The following is a 17351-nucleotide window of genomic DNA, read 5'->3' on the forward strand; positions in this document are numbered from 1 at the left end:
TTTTGTTTTGCTTTTACATATTTTTGCTGTTCGTTATTTTCCCTGGTTTTGGGGGACTTATCTGTTTAATGGTCATTGTGCCTGTATGTTGGCGAGACCCAGCTGAATAAATACGTCTACATTGGAAGCCTTGCTCTCTTTGACTCCACACCCACCACTCCTAGCTTTCCTGACAACATGGCCTTTCCCTAATTACCTATTCACTAACACTGAAATTTGGTTAGCAAATTCACAGTACAGATAAACAACGGTTGCAAATAATATACCTCACATGAACACTGTGTTTTATCTGACTGCCTGTTACTCGGAGCCATTTGCCGGTCATCTTGACTCACTGCTAGAAATGGAGCAACACAACTCTTCCAGCTTCATCTCCTTCATCCTAAACTCCTCCAACTCTAATGCCTCCTTCCTCAGTCCTGCACCCATCCCTTGGAACCGTGATGGTCTGGCCTCTGGCGTGGTCCTGTCTCTTTGCTTCCTTATCGGCATACCCGGGAACATCGCAGTGATAGTTGTCCTCTGTCGGAACCACGATCTATCCAGTTTGAGCCGGAGACTGATGTTGAACTTGGCTGCATCAGACCTGCTATGCCTTGTCACTCTGCCTGCATGGATCCACAGCATTCTGTTTAGCTGGATAATGGGTCGGGCTATTTGCAAGATAATGTCCTTCCTGATTTACTGTAGCATCTACACCAGCTTGCTGACTATCACGCTTCTGAGCATCCAGCGTTACCTCCAGGTTCTGTATCCACAGACTTGGGCCTTGCTGGGAGTGGCAAAGGAAAGAGGACTGCTGGTTGTCCTGTGGGGGGCCGCCGGGGTCCTATCTATCCCTTATTGGGTGGTGCGAGATTTGAAGCAGGATGAGAATGGACATTTCCAGTGTATGTTTGTTTTCGCGTCAGACGCTCAGCAAGTGGCCGTGTTGCTCTTACAGACTGTTCTGGGATTTGTAGTTCCTTTCTCCATCATGGCCACGGCCTATATCCGCCTCCACCGAAGAGTGAACCAAACAGCGTTTTTCAGGAGCCCCAAGATGACCAGATTAGTGACCAGTATAATAGTGACATTTTCCGTTCTTTGGACTCCTCACCATGTCATGAACTTGCTGGGATTGTCAGCAATCTTTGTAGGGGATAAGGCTCTGAGAGGAGTCTGGGAGGCCCATTGGAGAATTGTTGGATCTCTGACCTTCATCAACAGCTGTTTGGATCCATTCCTCTACGCCTTTGCCTGCAGAAACACCCACCCAGAGAACAGTACCAATCCAGTCTGACTCAGTCGTCCCCATTGATCCTCAAAGCCACAATCTGTAAGATTTCGAGCCATCTCATTGACAATTTCCACAGTATAATAATGAATATTGTTTGAAATCAAATCTGGGAAACATTTCAAATGTAAATCAGAGAGTATATTAAAGGGGAAGTTCAGGAATTTACAACAACTGAAAGTGGTCTATGGGACAGGAGAAACTATATTCCATGGTTCAGTTTTCATTCATTTTTTCCATCCACTAGCAAACTATTAAGGGAAGTCATAGAGGCATGTGTGCATACATGTGTGGTCCTGTGTAGCTCAGTTGGTAGAGCATGGCGCTTGTAACGCCAGGGTAGTGGGTTCGATCCCCGGGACCACCCATAAGTAGAATGTATGCACACATGACTGTAAGTCGCTTTGGATAAAAGCGTCTGCTAAATGGCATATATATATGTAATAAATACATGTTTATTAGTATTATTTATGTCATAATCACCTTTAAATAACATCAAACCAAATATATAATACATGTTTATTAGTATTATTTATGTCATAATCACCTTTAAATAACATCAAACCAAATATATAATACATGTTTATTAGTATTATTTATGTCATAATCACCTTTAAATAACATCAAACCAAATATATAATACATGTTTATTAGTATTATTTATGTCATAATCACCTTTAAATAACATCAAACCAAATATATAATACATGTTTATTAGTATTATTTATGTCATAATCACCTTTAAATAACATTAAACCAAATATATAATACATTAGTATTATTTATGTTTATTAAATAACATCAAACCAAATATATAATACATGTTCATTAGTATTATTTATGTCATAATCACCTTTAAATAACATCAAACCAAATGTGGAGTTAATTTGAGTTGATTTGACCTTGACATTTTGACAATTGCACAAATGCCACTATCACTCCCATTTATTTGTATCGAGAGGTGGATAAAGTTTGTAGGGGCTGTTTAGGGAAAACCAAACCACAGATTACAGTTTCCTCTGGCCCATAGATACTTTCAAGGTGAGGAAGTGACGCAGTGGTCTAAGACACAGCATCTCAGTGCTAGAGGTGTCACTACAGACAACCTGGTTCGAATCCAGACTGTATCACAACCGGACGTGACTGGGAGTCCCGTAGGGCGACGCACAATTGGCCCAGTGTTGTCCGCGTTTGGAAGGCCGTCATCGTAAATAATGATTTGTTCTTAACTGGCTTGCCTAGTTTGCAAGCCTCCCCCTTTTCCTCCGAACATAATGATGGTTATTATGGCCAAACAGTTCTATTTCTGTTTCATCAGAGCAGAGGACATTTCTCCAAAAAGTATGATCTTTGTCCCCATGTGCAGTTGCAAACCGTAGTCTGACTTTTTTATGCTGGTTTTGGAGCAGTGGCTTTTTCCTTGCTGGGCGGCCTTTCAGGTTATGTCGATATGGGATTATTTTACTGTGGATATAGATACTTGTGTACCTGTCTCCTCCAGCATCTTCGCAAGGTCCTTTGCTGTTGTTCTGGGATTGATTTGCGCTTTTTGTACCAAAGTACGTTCTCTCTAGGAGACAGAACTCGTCTCCTTCCTGAGCGGTATGACGGCTGCATGGTCACATGGTGTTTATACTTGTGTATTATTGTTTGTGCAGATGAATGTGGTACCCTCAGGCATTTGGAAATTGCTCCCAAGGATGAACCAGACTTGTGGAGGTCTACAATTGTTTTTCTGATTTCTTTTGATTTTCCCATGATTTCAAGCAAAAAGGCGCTGAGGTTGAAGGTAGGCCTTGAAATACATCCACAGGTACACCTCCAATTGACTCAAATGATGTCAATTAGCCTATCAGAATCTTCTAAAGCCATGACATCATTTTCTGGAATTTTCCAAGCTGTTTAAAGGCGAAGTCAATTTAGTGTATGTAAACTTCTGACCCACTGGAATTGTGATACAGTGAATTATAAGTGAAGTAATCTGTCTGTAAACAATTGTTGGAAAAATTACTTGTCATGCATAAAGTAGATGTCCTAACAGACTTGCCAAAACTATAGTTTGTTAACAAGAAATTTGTGGAGTGGTTGAAAAACGAGTTTTAATGACTCCAACCTAAGTGTATGTAAACTTCCGACTACATCAATGCCTTGCATCATATGAAGCTGTACTTAATATAAAGTCTGACAACTTTGGTCATTCACAACACATACATAAAGGCTTAATGATGTCAACACAAATGTATTTACACGTATTACTAACACCTAAAACAAATAAACATTAAAGACGTGTTCAAACCATACATTTCCTTGTATTTGTACATTTTTTAAACAATACAAATACATGAAGTGTCACTAAATCCAACGCTGCTGGATGTTTCCAAACTCAACAGTTTCCTGGCATGTGTCAGGAACGGTCCACCACCCAAGGGACATCCTGCCAACCTGACACAACTGTGGGATGTATTGGAGTCAACATGGGCCACCACCCAAGGGACATCCTGCCAACCTGACACAACTGTGGGAAGTATTGGAGTCAACATGGGCCACCACCCAAGGGACATCCTGCCAACCTGACACAACTGTGGGATGTATTGGAGTCAACATGGGCCACCACCCAAGGGACATCCTGCCAACCTGACACAACTGTGGGAAGTATTGGAGTCAACATGGGCCACCACCCAAGGGACATCCTGCCAACCTGACACAACTGTGGGAAGTATTGGAGTCAACATGGGCCACCACCCAAGGGACATCCTGCCAACCTGACACAACTGTGGGAAGTATTGGAGTCAACATGGGCCACCACCCAAGGGACATCCTGCCAACCTGACACAACTGTGGGAAGTATTGGAGTCAACATGGGCCACACAACATCCTGCCAACCTGACACAACTGTGGGAAGTATTGGAGTCAACATGGGCCACCACCCAAGGGACATCCTGCCAACCTGACACAACTGTGGGAAGTATTGGAGTCAACATGGGCCACCACCCAAGGGACATCCTGCCAACCTGACACAACTGTGGGAAGTATTGGAGTCAACATGGGCCACCACCCAAGGGACATCCTGCCAACCTGACACAACTGTGGGAAGTATTGGAGTCAACATGGGCCACCACCCAAGGGACATCCTGCCAACCTGACACAACTGTGGGACAACATGGGCTCCTGTGACACAACTGAAGTATTGGAGTCAACATGGTCCACCACCCAAGGGACATCCTGCCAACCTGACACAACTGTGAGGCTGTCCAACCTGACACAACTGTGGGAAGTATTGGAGTCAACATGGGCCAGCATCCTTGTTGAACGCTTTCGACATCTTGTAGAGTCCATGCCTTGACGAATTGAGGCTGTTCCAAGGGCAAAAGAGGGGTTGGGAAGGTGTTCCTAATGTTTTGTTATACTCAGTGTACATTACGTAGGCCACCTATGATTCACAGACATGCATGTTCTGATTTCCTGGAAAGAGTGCATTCCACAATGAGTCAAGTCTTTCAGGGGGGCACAGCAGGATAGATGTTCATTATAAACGTCTCCAACGTCTCCAGGCCATAGACATTGATATCATACATCTTGAAGAGTATGAGAGAGAGTAGTGAATAAGTTGAGCCAATGGGAATTGATGGTGGTGATTACTGTAAAATACATCCCACGTGTATAAAACACTTCTACAGAGAAACAGATCGAGAGTACAGAAGAGCCAATGTAAGCATTGTAAAGATGTCATGTAAATAATGGTTGATTAATGCATGTGTGAGGGTAAATCAATGAATAACAATGGCTGGTAAAACTGCCAAGTGGTACTGTATAACTCAATGCACTCAGGATATTTACATGTATTGTCCAGTCAGATGTAATATCAACAGGACCTGACAAACTGTAATATCCTGTGTTTCTCAGAGTCGTGGCTGAACAAGGACATGGATAATACTGTATATATAGTATATATAGTATATGTACATCTAACTGTATATGTACATCTATCATCAAGACCAAACGGCAGCTTCAGGAAAAGTTAAGGGGGAGGTGTATGTATGTCCCTGTCACGACTTCCACCGAAGGTGGCTCCTTCTCCTGTTCAGGCAGCGCTCGGAGGTCATCGTCACCGGCCTACTAGCTGCCACCAATCCCTTTTTCTTTTTTTGGTTAATTTATAGTCTATTTAAACTTCCAGTGCCCGCCTGCTTGTGTGCGGGCTTATTCCTACTGTCAGTGGTGAAGTTGGTTTTCTCCTGCGTAATTTGTTGTATGTTATTTTCCTGTTTTTTGAAGACATACCTGTTTCATGGTCATTGCCTGTTTGTTGGCTAGACCAAGTGAAATAAAGGCATTAATTTGGAAGTATTGCTCTCTGCGCCTGACTCTACACCCACCACTCCTAGAATTTCGTGACATTCCCAGCTGCGCGCAATCTCTAATATTAGTCTCAAGGTTTTGCTCGCCTGAGTTAGAATACTTAATGATAAACTGCAGACAATAATATTTACCAAGAGAGTTTTCATATATTGTTTTCCATAGCTGTCTATTTACCACCACAAACCGATTCTGGCGCTAAGACCACACTCAACGAGCTGTATAGAGCCATAAGCAAATAAGGAAAGACACATCCAGAGGCAGCTCTCCTAGTGGGGAAACTGAAATCTGTCTTACCTAATTTTTACCAGAATGTCACCTGTGCAACTATAGGCGAAAAACTCTAGATCACCTTTACTCCACACACAGAGGTGCATTCAAAGCTTTCCCCACCCTGCTTTTGGAAAATCTAACCATAACTCCATCCTCCTGATTCCTACTTACAAGCAAAAACTAAAGCAGGAAGTACCAGTGACTCACTCAATACGTAAGTGGTCCGATAAAGGGGATGCTAAGCTACAGGACGTTTCTCTAGCACAGACTGGAACATGTTCCAGGATTCATCCAATAACATTGAGGCGTTTAACACATCCGTCACCGGCTTCATTAATAAGTGCATCGACGACGTCGTCCCCACAGTGACCGTTCGTACATATCCAGATCAGAAGCCATGGATTAAAGGCAACACCCTCACTGAGCGACCTAAAGGATTGAGCTGCCGCTTTCAAGGAGTGGGACACTAAACTGGACACTTATAAGAAATCCTCTACGACCTCAGACGAGTCATCAAACAATCAAAACATAAATACAGGACTAATATCAAATCTTACTACGCTGGCTCTGATGCTCATCGGATGTGGCAAACTATCATGGATTACAAATGGAAATCCAGCCACGAGCTGACCAGTGACGTGAGCCTACCAGACGAGCTAAATTTCTTCTATGCTCACTTTGAGGCAAGCAACACTGAACCGTGCATGAGAGCACTAACTGTTCCAGACAACTGTGTGATCTCGCTCTCCGTAGCTGATGTGAGAAAGACGTGGTTAACATTCACAAGGCCGCGGGGCCAGACGTTGGGACAGATTCACATACTATCCCAACAGATCCACAAATGACACAATCTCTATTGCACTCCACACTGCCCTCTCCCACCTGGACAACAGGAACATCTACGCCCTCAGATCCTCTCTAAGCTGCACCATTGAGAGCATATTGACTGGCTTCATCACCGCTTGGTATGGCAACTGTTTCGCATCTGACCACAAGGTCGACCACTCTCTGCCATCCAGGACTTCTATACCAGGTGGTGTCAGAGGAAGGCCCTGAAAAAATTGTCAAAGACTCCAGCCCCCCCATGTCATAGACTGCTTCTTCCCCCAAGCCATAAGACTGCTAAATAGTGAGTTAAATAGTTAACCAATAGCTCCCCGGACTATCTTCACTGACTGTTTTGACTCATCACATACACTTTATTATATTTTCTGTTGACTAGTTATTTTATCCCTATCTACACAATATGCGCAGTACATATCTACCTCAATTATCTCATACTCCTGCACATCGACTCAGTACTGGTGCCCCGTGTATATAGCCAAGTTATTGTTACTCATTGTGCATTTATTCCTTGTATTCTTCTTCTTCTACCATTTCTATTGTTCTCTCTGTATTATTGGGAAAGGCCCGCCAGTCAGCATTTCACTGCTAGTCTACACCTGTTGTTTACAAAGCATGTGACAATTTAAAACGGTACTTTACATGAATTCCTGCATAATGCTTTTGGGAAAGAGATCAATCATATGCTAAATATTGACAAGACCATTTCTACCAGGCATTGTGTACGGTACAGTGCCTGAACCTGACTGGTTTTGACAATGGGGCATTGTATTGTTGCAGAGCCGAGGGGCTGTGTGAATAACAGAACAAGCTAAATATATTTCTAGAGAGAAAAAATCCTCAAAGGCTTTTCTCCAAGTCTCTGCCAACTGACATCCATTCATTTACTATATTATATCTCCCTCAGTTTCCAATACTTCACTGCATGCCAGACCTGAGTTCAAGTACAATCCCCATAGGAGAACCCTTTGAAGAACCCTTTTTGGTTCCAGGTAGAACCTTTTCCACAAAAGGTTCTACATGGAACCCAAAAGGGTTCTACCTGTAACCAAAGGGTTCTCCAATGGGGACAGCCGAAAAACTTTAATAGGTTCTCAATAGCACCTTTTTTTCTGAGAGTGTACTTGAGTGTACTTGAGTGTACTTGAGTGTACTTGAGTGTACTTGAACTCAGTACAGCCAAAGAACACTTTTGGAGCCCTTTTGGTAAGAGTACACTGTTTGAAATCTCTCACCTACTTTATGCTTTTGATTTAGACCATATGGAGTGCCAGATGGGAGGAGTTTGCAATTGTGGGACTGTTCTAATGGGTCCTTTGCACCAGGCAAGCACAGATAAACCATTTTAAATGACTTTAAATATTATTTGAACACAGGTCTGAAACTCCACAGAATGTTGTTCTCCACAGAATGTTGTTCTCCACAGAATGTTGTTCTCCACAGAATGTTGTGCTCCCCAGAATGTTGTGCTCCCCGGAATGTTGTGCTCCCCAGAATGTTGTGCTCCACAGAATGTTGTTCTCCACAGAATGTTGTGCTCCACAGAATGTTGTTCTCCACAGAATGTTGTACTGTCCAGAATGTTGTACTGTCCAGAATGTTGTTCTCCACAGAATGTTGTGCTCTCCAGAATGTTGTGCTCTCCAGAATGTTGTGCTCCCCAGAATGTTGTGCTCCACAGAATGTTGTTCTCCACAGAATGTTGTGCTCCACAGAATATTGTTCTCCACAGAATGTTGTGCTCCACGGAATGTTGTGCTCCCCAGAATGTTGTTCTCCACAGAATGTTGTGCTCTCCAGAATGTTGTGCTCTCCAGAATGTTGTGTTCCCCAGAATGTTGTACTGTCCAGAATGTTGCAGTCTCTGAGCACAGAATGTCCCAGGTGGCACACTATTCCCTATACAGTGCACCATGTTCCCTTTATAGTGCACCCTATCCCCTATAAAGTGCTCAAAAGTAGTGCACTGGTCAAAAGTAGTGCACTATAAAGTGAATAAGGTGCTATTGAGGATGCAGTCTCTGTTATATTCCCAGGCATATGTTTTGAGTAATGACTTCAGGTTTACTAGGACGCTCTGCTCGTATTGTTCAGAGTTAAAGAGGTTTTTGTACCATTATGTGAAAGCAGATGACAATTAACATGACACATGACACAGGCCCCTTTTCTTTCTTCAGAAAATCTCCTGTTCGCTTTTAAGTATAATCAATTCCACATTGGCAGCAGTTTTTCACTGCTTCACTGAGTTAAAACCCGGCTATATAGACCATGTGGGTCCCAAATGGCACACTGTTTCCTATATAGTGCACTATGTTGACCAGTGCCCTATATGGGGAACAAGGTGCATTTTGGGACACAGACAATGACATGCCACAAGCATTGTGACTAGTTTACCAGCTTCTCCCAGTTGAACTAGCTCTATAACTGGCTATATACGAGGTAAGAGAGAAGCAGGTAAACTAACTCTGGCTGTATAGGAGGTAAGAGAGAAGCTTGTCAACTAACTCTGGCTATATATGAGATAATAACTGTTATGTTTCTTGGGGGAATTGTATGTTTTTTGTACCTGCATTTCCAAGTATGTATTTTTCACTTTGGGAGACGAATGATGCAATATTTACATTTCATACATTTCGTTTCATGTGTTCTACCTCAGAGTATTGGTATTAAACCTCAAGCAGCATGTGTTCTATCTCAGAGTATTGGTATTAAACCTCAAGCAGCATGTGTTCTACCTCAGAGTATTGGTATTAAACCTCAAGCAGCATGTGTTCTACCTCAGAGTATTGGTATTAAACCTCAAGCAGCATGTGTTCTACCTCAGAGTATTGGTATTAAACCTCAAGCAGCATGTGTTCTACCTCAGAGTATTGGTATTAAACCTCAAGCAGCATGTGTTCTACCTCAGAGTATTGGTAATTAAACCTCAAGCAGCATGTGTTCTACCTCAGAGTATAAGTATAAAACCTCTAAGATCAAAGCAGCATGTGTTCTACCTCAGAGTATTGATATTAAACCTCAAGCAGCATGTGTTCTACCTCAGAATATTGGTATTAAACCTCAAACAACATGTGTTCTACCTCAGAGTATTGGTATTAAACCTCCTTACGCCCGGTCACACCGACAGCGTTATTGCGCAAAATGTTACGCAGCATCATCTGGATATGTGTGTAACAAAAGTTCAACATTCACCTTTCTGCTACCGTTTCTGTCAAGCCGACTACACATACAGTTTGATGCATAAGTTTGATTAAGTTCAATAAGTCCAACATGTGTATCACACAGAACGAACTGCAACTGCCTCGGGCAACGCAATGCTGCAGGAAAAACTCAGCTTTTCATTGGAAATGAATGTACTTCTGGTGTACCAAAATGCAAATGAAGCTGTCTGTGTGATCGAGACTTTACATTGAAACAACAGCGACAGCAACAGCAAGCAGGCTGCTCCCTCAACCCCAAGGCAATGTTTACACACTGACCATACTAAAGTGCATTAGACGTTTGTTACAGGCTATATGCTACGATGATTGAAGTGGTTTTGAGAGATGTTATTATTTAAATTTTTATTTAACCTTTATTTAACTAGGCAGTTAAGAATTACAATGACCACCTACCAAAAGGCAAAAGGCCTCCTGCGGGGATGGAATTAAACATTTTAAAAATTATATAAAAATATAGGACAAAAAACACATCACGACAAAAGAGACAACAAAACACTACATAAAGAGAGACCTAAGACAACAACACAGCATGGTAGCAACACAACATGGCAGCAGCACAACATGGCAGCAGCACAAAACATGGTACAAACATTATTGGGCACAGACAACAGCACAAAGGGCAAGAAGGTAGAGAAAACAATACATCACACAAAGCAGCCACAACTGTCAGTAAGAGTCCATGATTGAGTCTTTGAATGAAGAGATTGAGATAAAACTGTACAGTTTGAGTGTTTGTTGCAGCTTGTTCCAGTCGCTGGTTTCAGCGAACTGAAAAGACCGAGCAACCCAGGATGTGTGTGCTTTGGGTGTCACGCCTTGGTCATTGTATCTTGTGTTTTTGTTATATGTTTGGGTAGGCCAGGGTGTGACATGGGTTTATATGTTGTATTTCGTATTAGGGTTTGTATTAATTGGGAGTGTGTATTATTAGGGGTGTGTCTAGTTAGGCTTGGCTGCCTGAGGCGATTCCTAATTGGAGTCAGCTGATTCTAGTTGTCTCGGATTGGGAACCGTATTTAGGTAGCTTGAGTGCGCGTTGTATTTCGTGGGTGATTGTACCTGTCTGTGTTAGTCACCAGATAGGCTGTAATTAGTTTCACTCGTTTGTTGTTTTTGTATTTTCAGTTATTTCATGTACCGCTATTTTCTTCATTAAAAGTCATGAGTAACCTACACGCTGCATTTCGGTCTGACTCTCTTCAAACAGCAGACGAACAACATTACATTGGGGACCTTTAACAGAATGTCAAATCTAATCAAATATGATTGGTCACCTACACGTGTTTAGCAGATGTTATTGCGGGTGTAGCGAAATGCTTGTGCTTCTAGCTCTGACAGTGCAGTAATATCTAACAAGTAATATCTGACAATTTCACAACATATACCCAGTACACACAAATCTAAGTAAGGAATGGGTTTAAGAGTATATATATATATATGGACGAGCGATGTCAGAGCGGCATGGACTAAGATACAGTAGAATAATCTAGAATACAGCATATTCATATGAGATTATTAAAATGGCGCCGAAGAGGATGACTGATGTTTTACATGCTTCTAACCAACTGTGCTATTTTGTTAGATTTTTGGAGTTGTTGGTAATTTATTTGTAAACTTATTTTGTACATAATGTTGCTGCTACCATCTCTTATGACCAAAAATAACTTTTGGACATCAGAACCGCGATTACTCATCTCGAACTGGAAGAAGCTTTTTTCTTTAACGAGACCGACGAGAACAAACAAGAAAATGCTCATCCAGAAGCGGCGCTCCTAGTGGTAGGCAAACTTAAATCAGTTTTACCAACTTTTTACCATCATGTCACATGTGCAACCAAAGGGGAAAAAGAAGCTCTCCCCACCCTCCATTTGGCAAATCTGACCATAGTTCTATCCTCCTGATTCCTGCTTACAAGCAAAAACTAAAGCAGGAAGTACCAGTGACTCGGAAGTTGTCAGATGATGTGGATGCTACGCAACAGGTCTGTTTTGCTAGCACAGACTGAAATATGTTCCGCAATTCATCCAATGACATTGAGGAGTATACCACCTCAGTCATCGGCTTTATCAATAAGTGCATCGACGACGTCATCCCCACAGCGACCGTGCGTACATATCCCAACCAGAAGCCATGAATAAACAACATCCGCATCAAGCTAAAGGCTAGAGCTGCCGCTTTCAAGGAGTGGGACACTAATCCTGCTATGCCCTCAGACGAACCATCAAACAAGCAAAGTGTCAATACAGGATTAAGATTGAATCCTACTACACCGGCTTTGACACTCGTCGGATGTGGCAGGGCTTGAAAACTATTATGGACTACAAAGGGAAACCCAGATGCGAGCTGCCCAGTGACGCAAGCCTACCAGATGAGCTAAATGCCTTTTATGTTTGCTTCGAGGCAAGCAACACTGAAGCACGCATGAGAGCACCAGCTGTTCTGGATGACTGTGTGCTAAGGCTATCTGTAGCCGATGTGAGAAAGACAGGTCAACATTCACAAAGCTGTGCGGCCAGATGGATTACCAAGTGTCTTCAATTACATTTTCAACCTCTCCCTGACCGAGTCTGTAATACCTACATGTTTCAAGCAGACCACTATAGTCCCTGTGCCCAAGGAAGCGAAGGTAACCTGCCTAAATGATTACCGCCCCGTAGCACTCAAGTTGGTAGCCATGAAGTGGTTTGAAAGGCTGGTCATGGCTCACATCAACAGCATCCTCTTGGATACCCTAGACCCACTCCAATTCCCGCATACCACCCCAACAGATCCACAGATGACGGAATCTCAATCGCACTCCACACTGTCCTTTCCCACCTGAACAAAAGTAACACCTATGTGAGAATGCTGCTCATTGACTACAGCTCAGCGTTGAACACCATAGTGCCCACAAAAGCTCATCACAAAGCTAAGGACCCTGGGACTAAACATTAACATTAACGCGACTGTAGTGGAGCAGGTCGAGAGTTTAAAATTCCTTGGTATCCACATCACCAACGAACTATCATGGTCCAAACACGCTAAGACAGTCGTGAAGAGGGCATGACAAAACCTTTTCCCCCTCAGGAGACTGAAAAGATTTGGCATGGGTCCCCAGATCCTCAAAAGTTTACACAGCTCCACCATTGAGAGCATCCTGAGCGGTTACATCACCACCTGGTATGGCAACTGCTTGGCAGCTGACCATATCAATTGAATTTGACCACAGTTGGACTCCAAGTTGTAGAAACATCTGAAGGATGACCAATGGAAACAGGATGCACCTGAGCTCAATTTTGTGTCTAACAGCAAAAGGTCTGAATAAACATGTAAATAAAAAACATCTAAAACCCTGTTTTGCTTTGTCATTATGGGGTAGTGTCCATTTTAGAGTAAGGCTGTAATGCGGCAGGGTAGCCTAGTGGTTAGAGCGTTGGACTAGTAACTGGAAGGTTGCAAGTTCAAATCCCCGAGCTGACAAGGTATAAATCTGTCGTTCTGCCCCTGAACAAGGCAGTTAACCCACTGTTCCTAGGCCGTCATTGAAAATAAGAATTTGTTCTTAACTGACTTGCCTGGTTAAATAAAGGTAAAATAAAAACGTAGTAAAATGTGGGGGAAGGGGTATGAATACTTTCTGAATGCACTGTACAGGGATTTAGGTTGTCATTTGGGACACACCCTTGGACTGCGTCTGTAAACAAGTTAGACCACACAGCTGTTGCTTTGCATCACACTGCTTGCTGATGGTGGTATCACACTGTTGGTACACATTTCACGTCTGCTAACAGAGCTGAATGTAAATATGTCACCAGACTGAGGTAGTTGGCGCGTGAGAAGGAACACATTTGCCCTCAAGAAATCTTTGGGAAACAAACATCTGAGCACATCCGTTAACACACACGTTGACACAAACGCAGACACACAAGCACACACTCAATTACATCTACCTGATTGGCATTCAGAGCTCAAGCAGTGTGAGTATTATATGAAATATGGTGAGAATATTTTCTAGGAAATGTGTATTACGTAGTTGTGGACTTTGGCAGTGTTTATGAATGCCCCAGAGAGGATTCTGTTGGACAGAGGATGTTCATTTAGATGAACTTCACTTAATCACCTTGGCAACTTCTATGGATGTGAAAATGGCTTGATGTCCTTTACCATCCTCAAGGTAAGAGCCAGGGGCATGTGGAAGGTTCAATCAAACCTGCTAATCCTCTTCAATCACTGAAAACAACCGAGACCCTACACAAGAACAGGCTAGCTAGCTCTCCAACAGGGTTAGGACCACAGAACAGGCTAGCTAGCTCTCCAACAGGGGTAGGACCACAGAACAGGCTAGCTAGCTCTCCAACAGGGGTAGGAACACAGAACAGGCTAGCTAGCTCTCCAACAGGGGTAGGAACACAGAAGAGGCTAGCTAACCGGGGTAGGAAGACAGAACAGGCTAGCTAGCTCTCCACAGGGGGTAGGAACACAGAGCATGCTAGCTAGCTCTCCACGGGGTAGGAAGACAGAACAGGCTAGCTAGCTCTCCATGGGGGTAGGAACACAGAACAGGTTATCTATCTCTCCACAGGGGTAGGAAGACAGAACAGGCTAGCTAGCTCTCCACAGGGGTAGGAAGACAGAACATGCTAGCTAGCTCTCCAGAGGGGTAGGAACAAAGATTGCCAACAGTGACACGTCTTTTATAAGACACAAACTACATTACAAAGATTCAAATCTACAGTAGCCTATTCATGAGTAACTAGACACGGTCAGTAATAGTGTTAATAGATGTCATGACATACAGATAGATCTGTACTGATAATACCTAACAGATTTCTCTATGTTCTTGTTTCAGTTATTTTTCCCAGAGGGTAACAAAAAGGTATATCGTAAAAAATTGAATCTAAACACAGCTAATCATTCCCAGCCACCGGGCGCACCCTGAGGAGCTAAGGCTTCAACTGTCTCTGTTAGGGGTCCGCCATTTAGAGACCTAGGAAAGCAGTGCTTGTTTGAAGGCTCTACATCTGGTACAGTCACAGCTCGACCCCCTGCTGCTGCTGCTTTATTAGTGATAGAAACCATATTGCTGGATCTGGGTTGAGGACGTGATGAAGACGGGGTGGCAGGCAAAGGCAGGGAGGCAGGCTGGGGGTGAGATGGTCCACAGGGAGGGAGGGAGGTTGGGGGGAGATGGTCCACATGGAGGGAGGGAGGCTGGGGGGGAGATGGTCCACAGGGGAGGGAGGGAGGCTGGGGGGGGATGGCCCACAGGGAGGGAGGCAGGCTGGGGGAGATGGTCCACAGGGAGGGAGGCAGGCTGGGGGAGATGGCCCACAGGGAGGGAGGGAGGCTGGGGGAGATGGTCCACAGGGAGAGAGGGAGGCTGGGGGAGATGGTCTACAGGGAGGGAGGGAGGCTGGGGGGGAGATGGTCCACAGGGAGGGAGGCTGGGGGGGGATGGTCCACAGGGAGGGAGGGAGGGAGGGATGGTCCACAGGGAGGGAGGCTGGGGGGGGGGGAGATGGTCCACAGGGAGGGAGGGAGGCTGGGGGGAGATGGTCCACAGGGAGGGAGGGAGGCTGGGGGAGATGGTCCACAGGGAGGGAGGGAGGCTGGGGGAGATGGTCCACAGGGAGGGAGGGAGGCTGGGGGAGATGGTCCACAGGGAGGGAGGGAGGCAGGCTGGGGGGGAGATGGTCCACAGGGAAGGAGGGAGGCCGGGGGAGATGGTCCACAGGCAGGGAGGCAGGCTGGGGGAGATGGTCCACAGGGAGGGAGGGAGGCTGGCAAAGGCAGGGAGGCAGGCTGGGGGGGAGATGGTCCACAGGGAGGGAGGGAGGTTGGGGGAGATGGTCCACAGGCAGGGAGGCAGGCTGGGGGAGATGGTCCACAGGTAGAGAGGGAGGCTGGGGGAGATGGTCCACAGGGAGGGAGGGAGGCTGGGGGAGATGGTCCACAGGGAGGGAGGGAGGCTGGGGGAGATGGTCCACAGGGATGGAGGGAGGGAGGGAGGCAGGCTGGGGGAGATGGTCCACAGGGAGGGAGGGAGGCTGGGGGGAGATGGTCCACAGGGAGGGAGGGAGTCTGGGGGGAGATGGTCCACAGGGAGGGACGGAGGCCGGGGGAGATGGTCCACAGGGAGGGAGGGAGGCCGGGGGAGATCGTCCACAGGGAGGGAGGAAGGCTGGGGGAGATGGTCCACAGGGAGGGAGGCAGGCTGGGGAGGAGATGGTCCACAGGCAGGGAGGCAGGCTGGGGCGGAGATGGTCCACAGGGAGGGAGGCAGGCTGGGGGGAGATGGTCCACAGGGATGGAGGGAGGGAGGGAGGCAGGCTGGGGGAGATGGTCCACAGGGAGGGAGGGAGGCTGGGGGAGATGGTCCACAGGGAGGGAGGCAGGCTGGGGAGGAGATGGTCCACAGGCAGGGAGGCAGGCTGGGCGGAGATGGTCCACAGGGAGGGAGGCAGGCTGGGGGGAGATGGTCCACAGGGAGGGAGGCAGGCTGGGGAGGAGATGGTCCACAGGGAGGGAGGGAGGGAGGGAGGGAGGGAGTCAGCGGTAAGGAGACATACTGATGGTTGGTCCACATTGGCAGGAGCCACAGATGTTCTCTTCAGTCGCATAAGCAGTACATGTCAGTCGCCTAAGCAGTACATGTCCCCTCAATACACAGTCTCCTGGACACTACCTCTTGAACAGTCGATGTCCCCACAATACACAGTCTGTTGGTCAGTAAACATCACCACAATACACAGTCTGTTGGTCAGTAAACATCACCACAATACACAGTCTGTTGGTCAGTAAACATCACCACAATACACAGTTTGTTGGTCAGTAAACATCACCACAATACACAGTATGTCCGTCTCTCTCTCTCTCTCTCTCTCTCTCTCTCTCTCTCTCTCTCTCTCTCTCTCTCTCTCTCTCTCTCTCTGCCTCTCTGTCTCTGTCTCTCTCTCTCTCTCCCTCTCTCTCTCTCTCTCTCGCTCGCTCTCTCTCTCTCTCTCTCTCTCTCTCTCTCTCTCTGTCTCTCTTTGTCTCTGTCCGTCTCTCTCTGTCTCTGTCCGTCTCTCTCTGTCTCTGTCCGTCTCTCTTTGTCTCTGTCCGTCTCTCTCTGTCTCTGTCCGTCTCTCTTTGTCTCTGTCCGTCTCTCTCTGTCTCTGTCCGTCTCTCTCTGTCTCTGTCCGTCTCTCTTTGTCTCTGTCCGTCTCTCTCTGTCTCTGTCCGTCTCTCTCTGTCTCTGTCCGTCTCTCTTTGTCTCTGTCCGTCTCTCTCTGTCTGTCTCTGTCCGTCTCTCTCTGTCTCTGTCCGTCTCTCTTTGTCTCTGTCCGTCTCTCTGTCTCTGTCCGTCTCTCTTTGTCTCTGTCCGTCGCTCTTTGTCTCTGTCCATCTCTCTTTGTCTCTGT

The 17351-nt window shown here is 45.5% G+C and overlaps 1 protein-coding gene across 1 annotated transcript; it reads left to right on the forward strand.

The window, feature by feature from the left end:
* The first annotated feature begins 343 nt into the window (after positions 1–343).
* LOC124023146 (type-2 angiotensin II receptor-like) lies at positions 344–1282 on the forward strand. Its single transcript, XM_046337676.1, has one exon. The coding sequence runs from the start codon at positions 344–346 to the stop codon at positions 1280–1282; it is 939 nt and encodes a 312-aa protein (XP_046193632.1).
* Positions 1283–17351: the final 16069 nt, after the last annotated feature.

The sequence above is a fragment of the Oncorhynchus gorbuscha genome, unplaced genomic scaffold, assembly GCF_021184085.1.
Source record: "Oncorhynchus gorbuscha isolate QuinsamMale2020 ecotype Even-year unplaced genomic scaffold, OgorEven_v1.0 Un_scaffold_1507, whole genome shotgun sequence".
Classification (NCBI taxonomy): Eukaryota; Metazoa; Chordata; class Actinopteri; order Salmoniformes; family Salmonidae; genus Oncorhynchus; species Oncorhynchus gorbuscha.

What these genes read in the sequence shown, in the direction of transcription:
- LOC124023146 (XM_046337676.1), top strand. Translation starts at nt 344, where the DNA reads ATGGAGCAACACAACTCTTCCAGCTTCATCTCCTTCATCCTAAACTCC.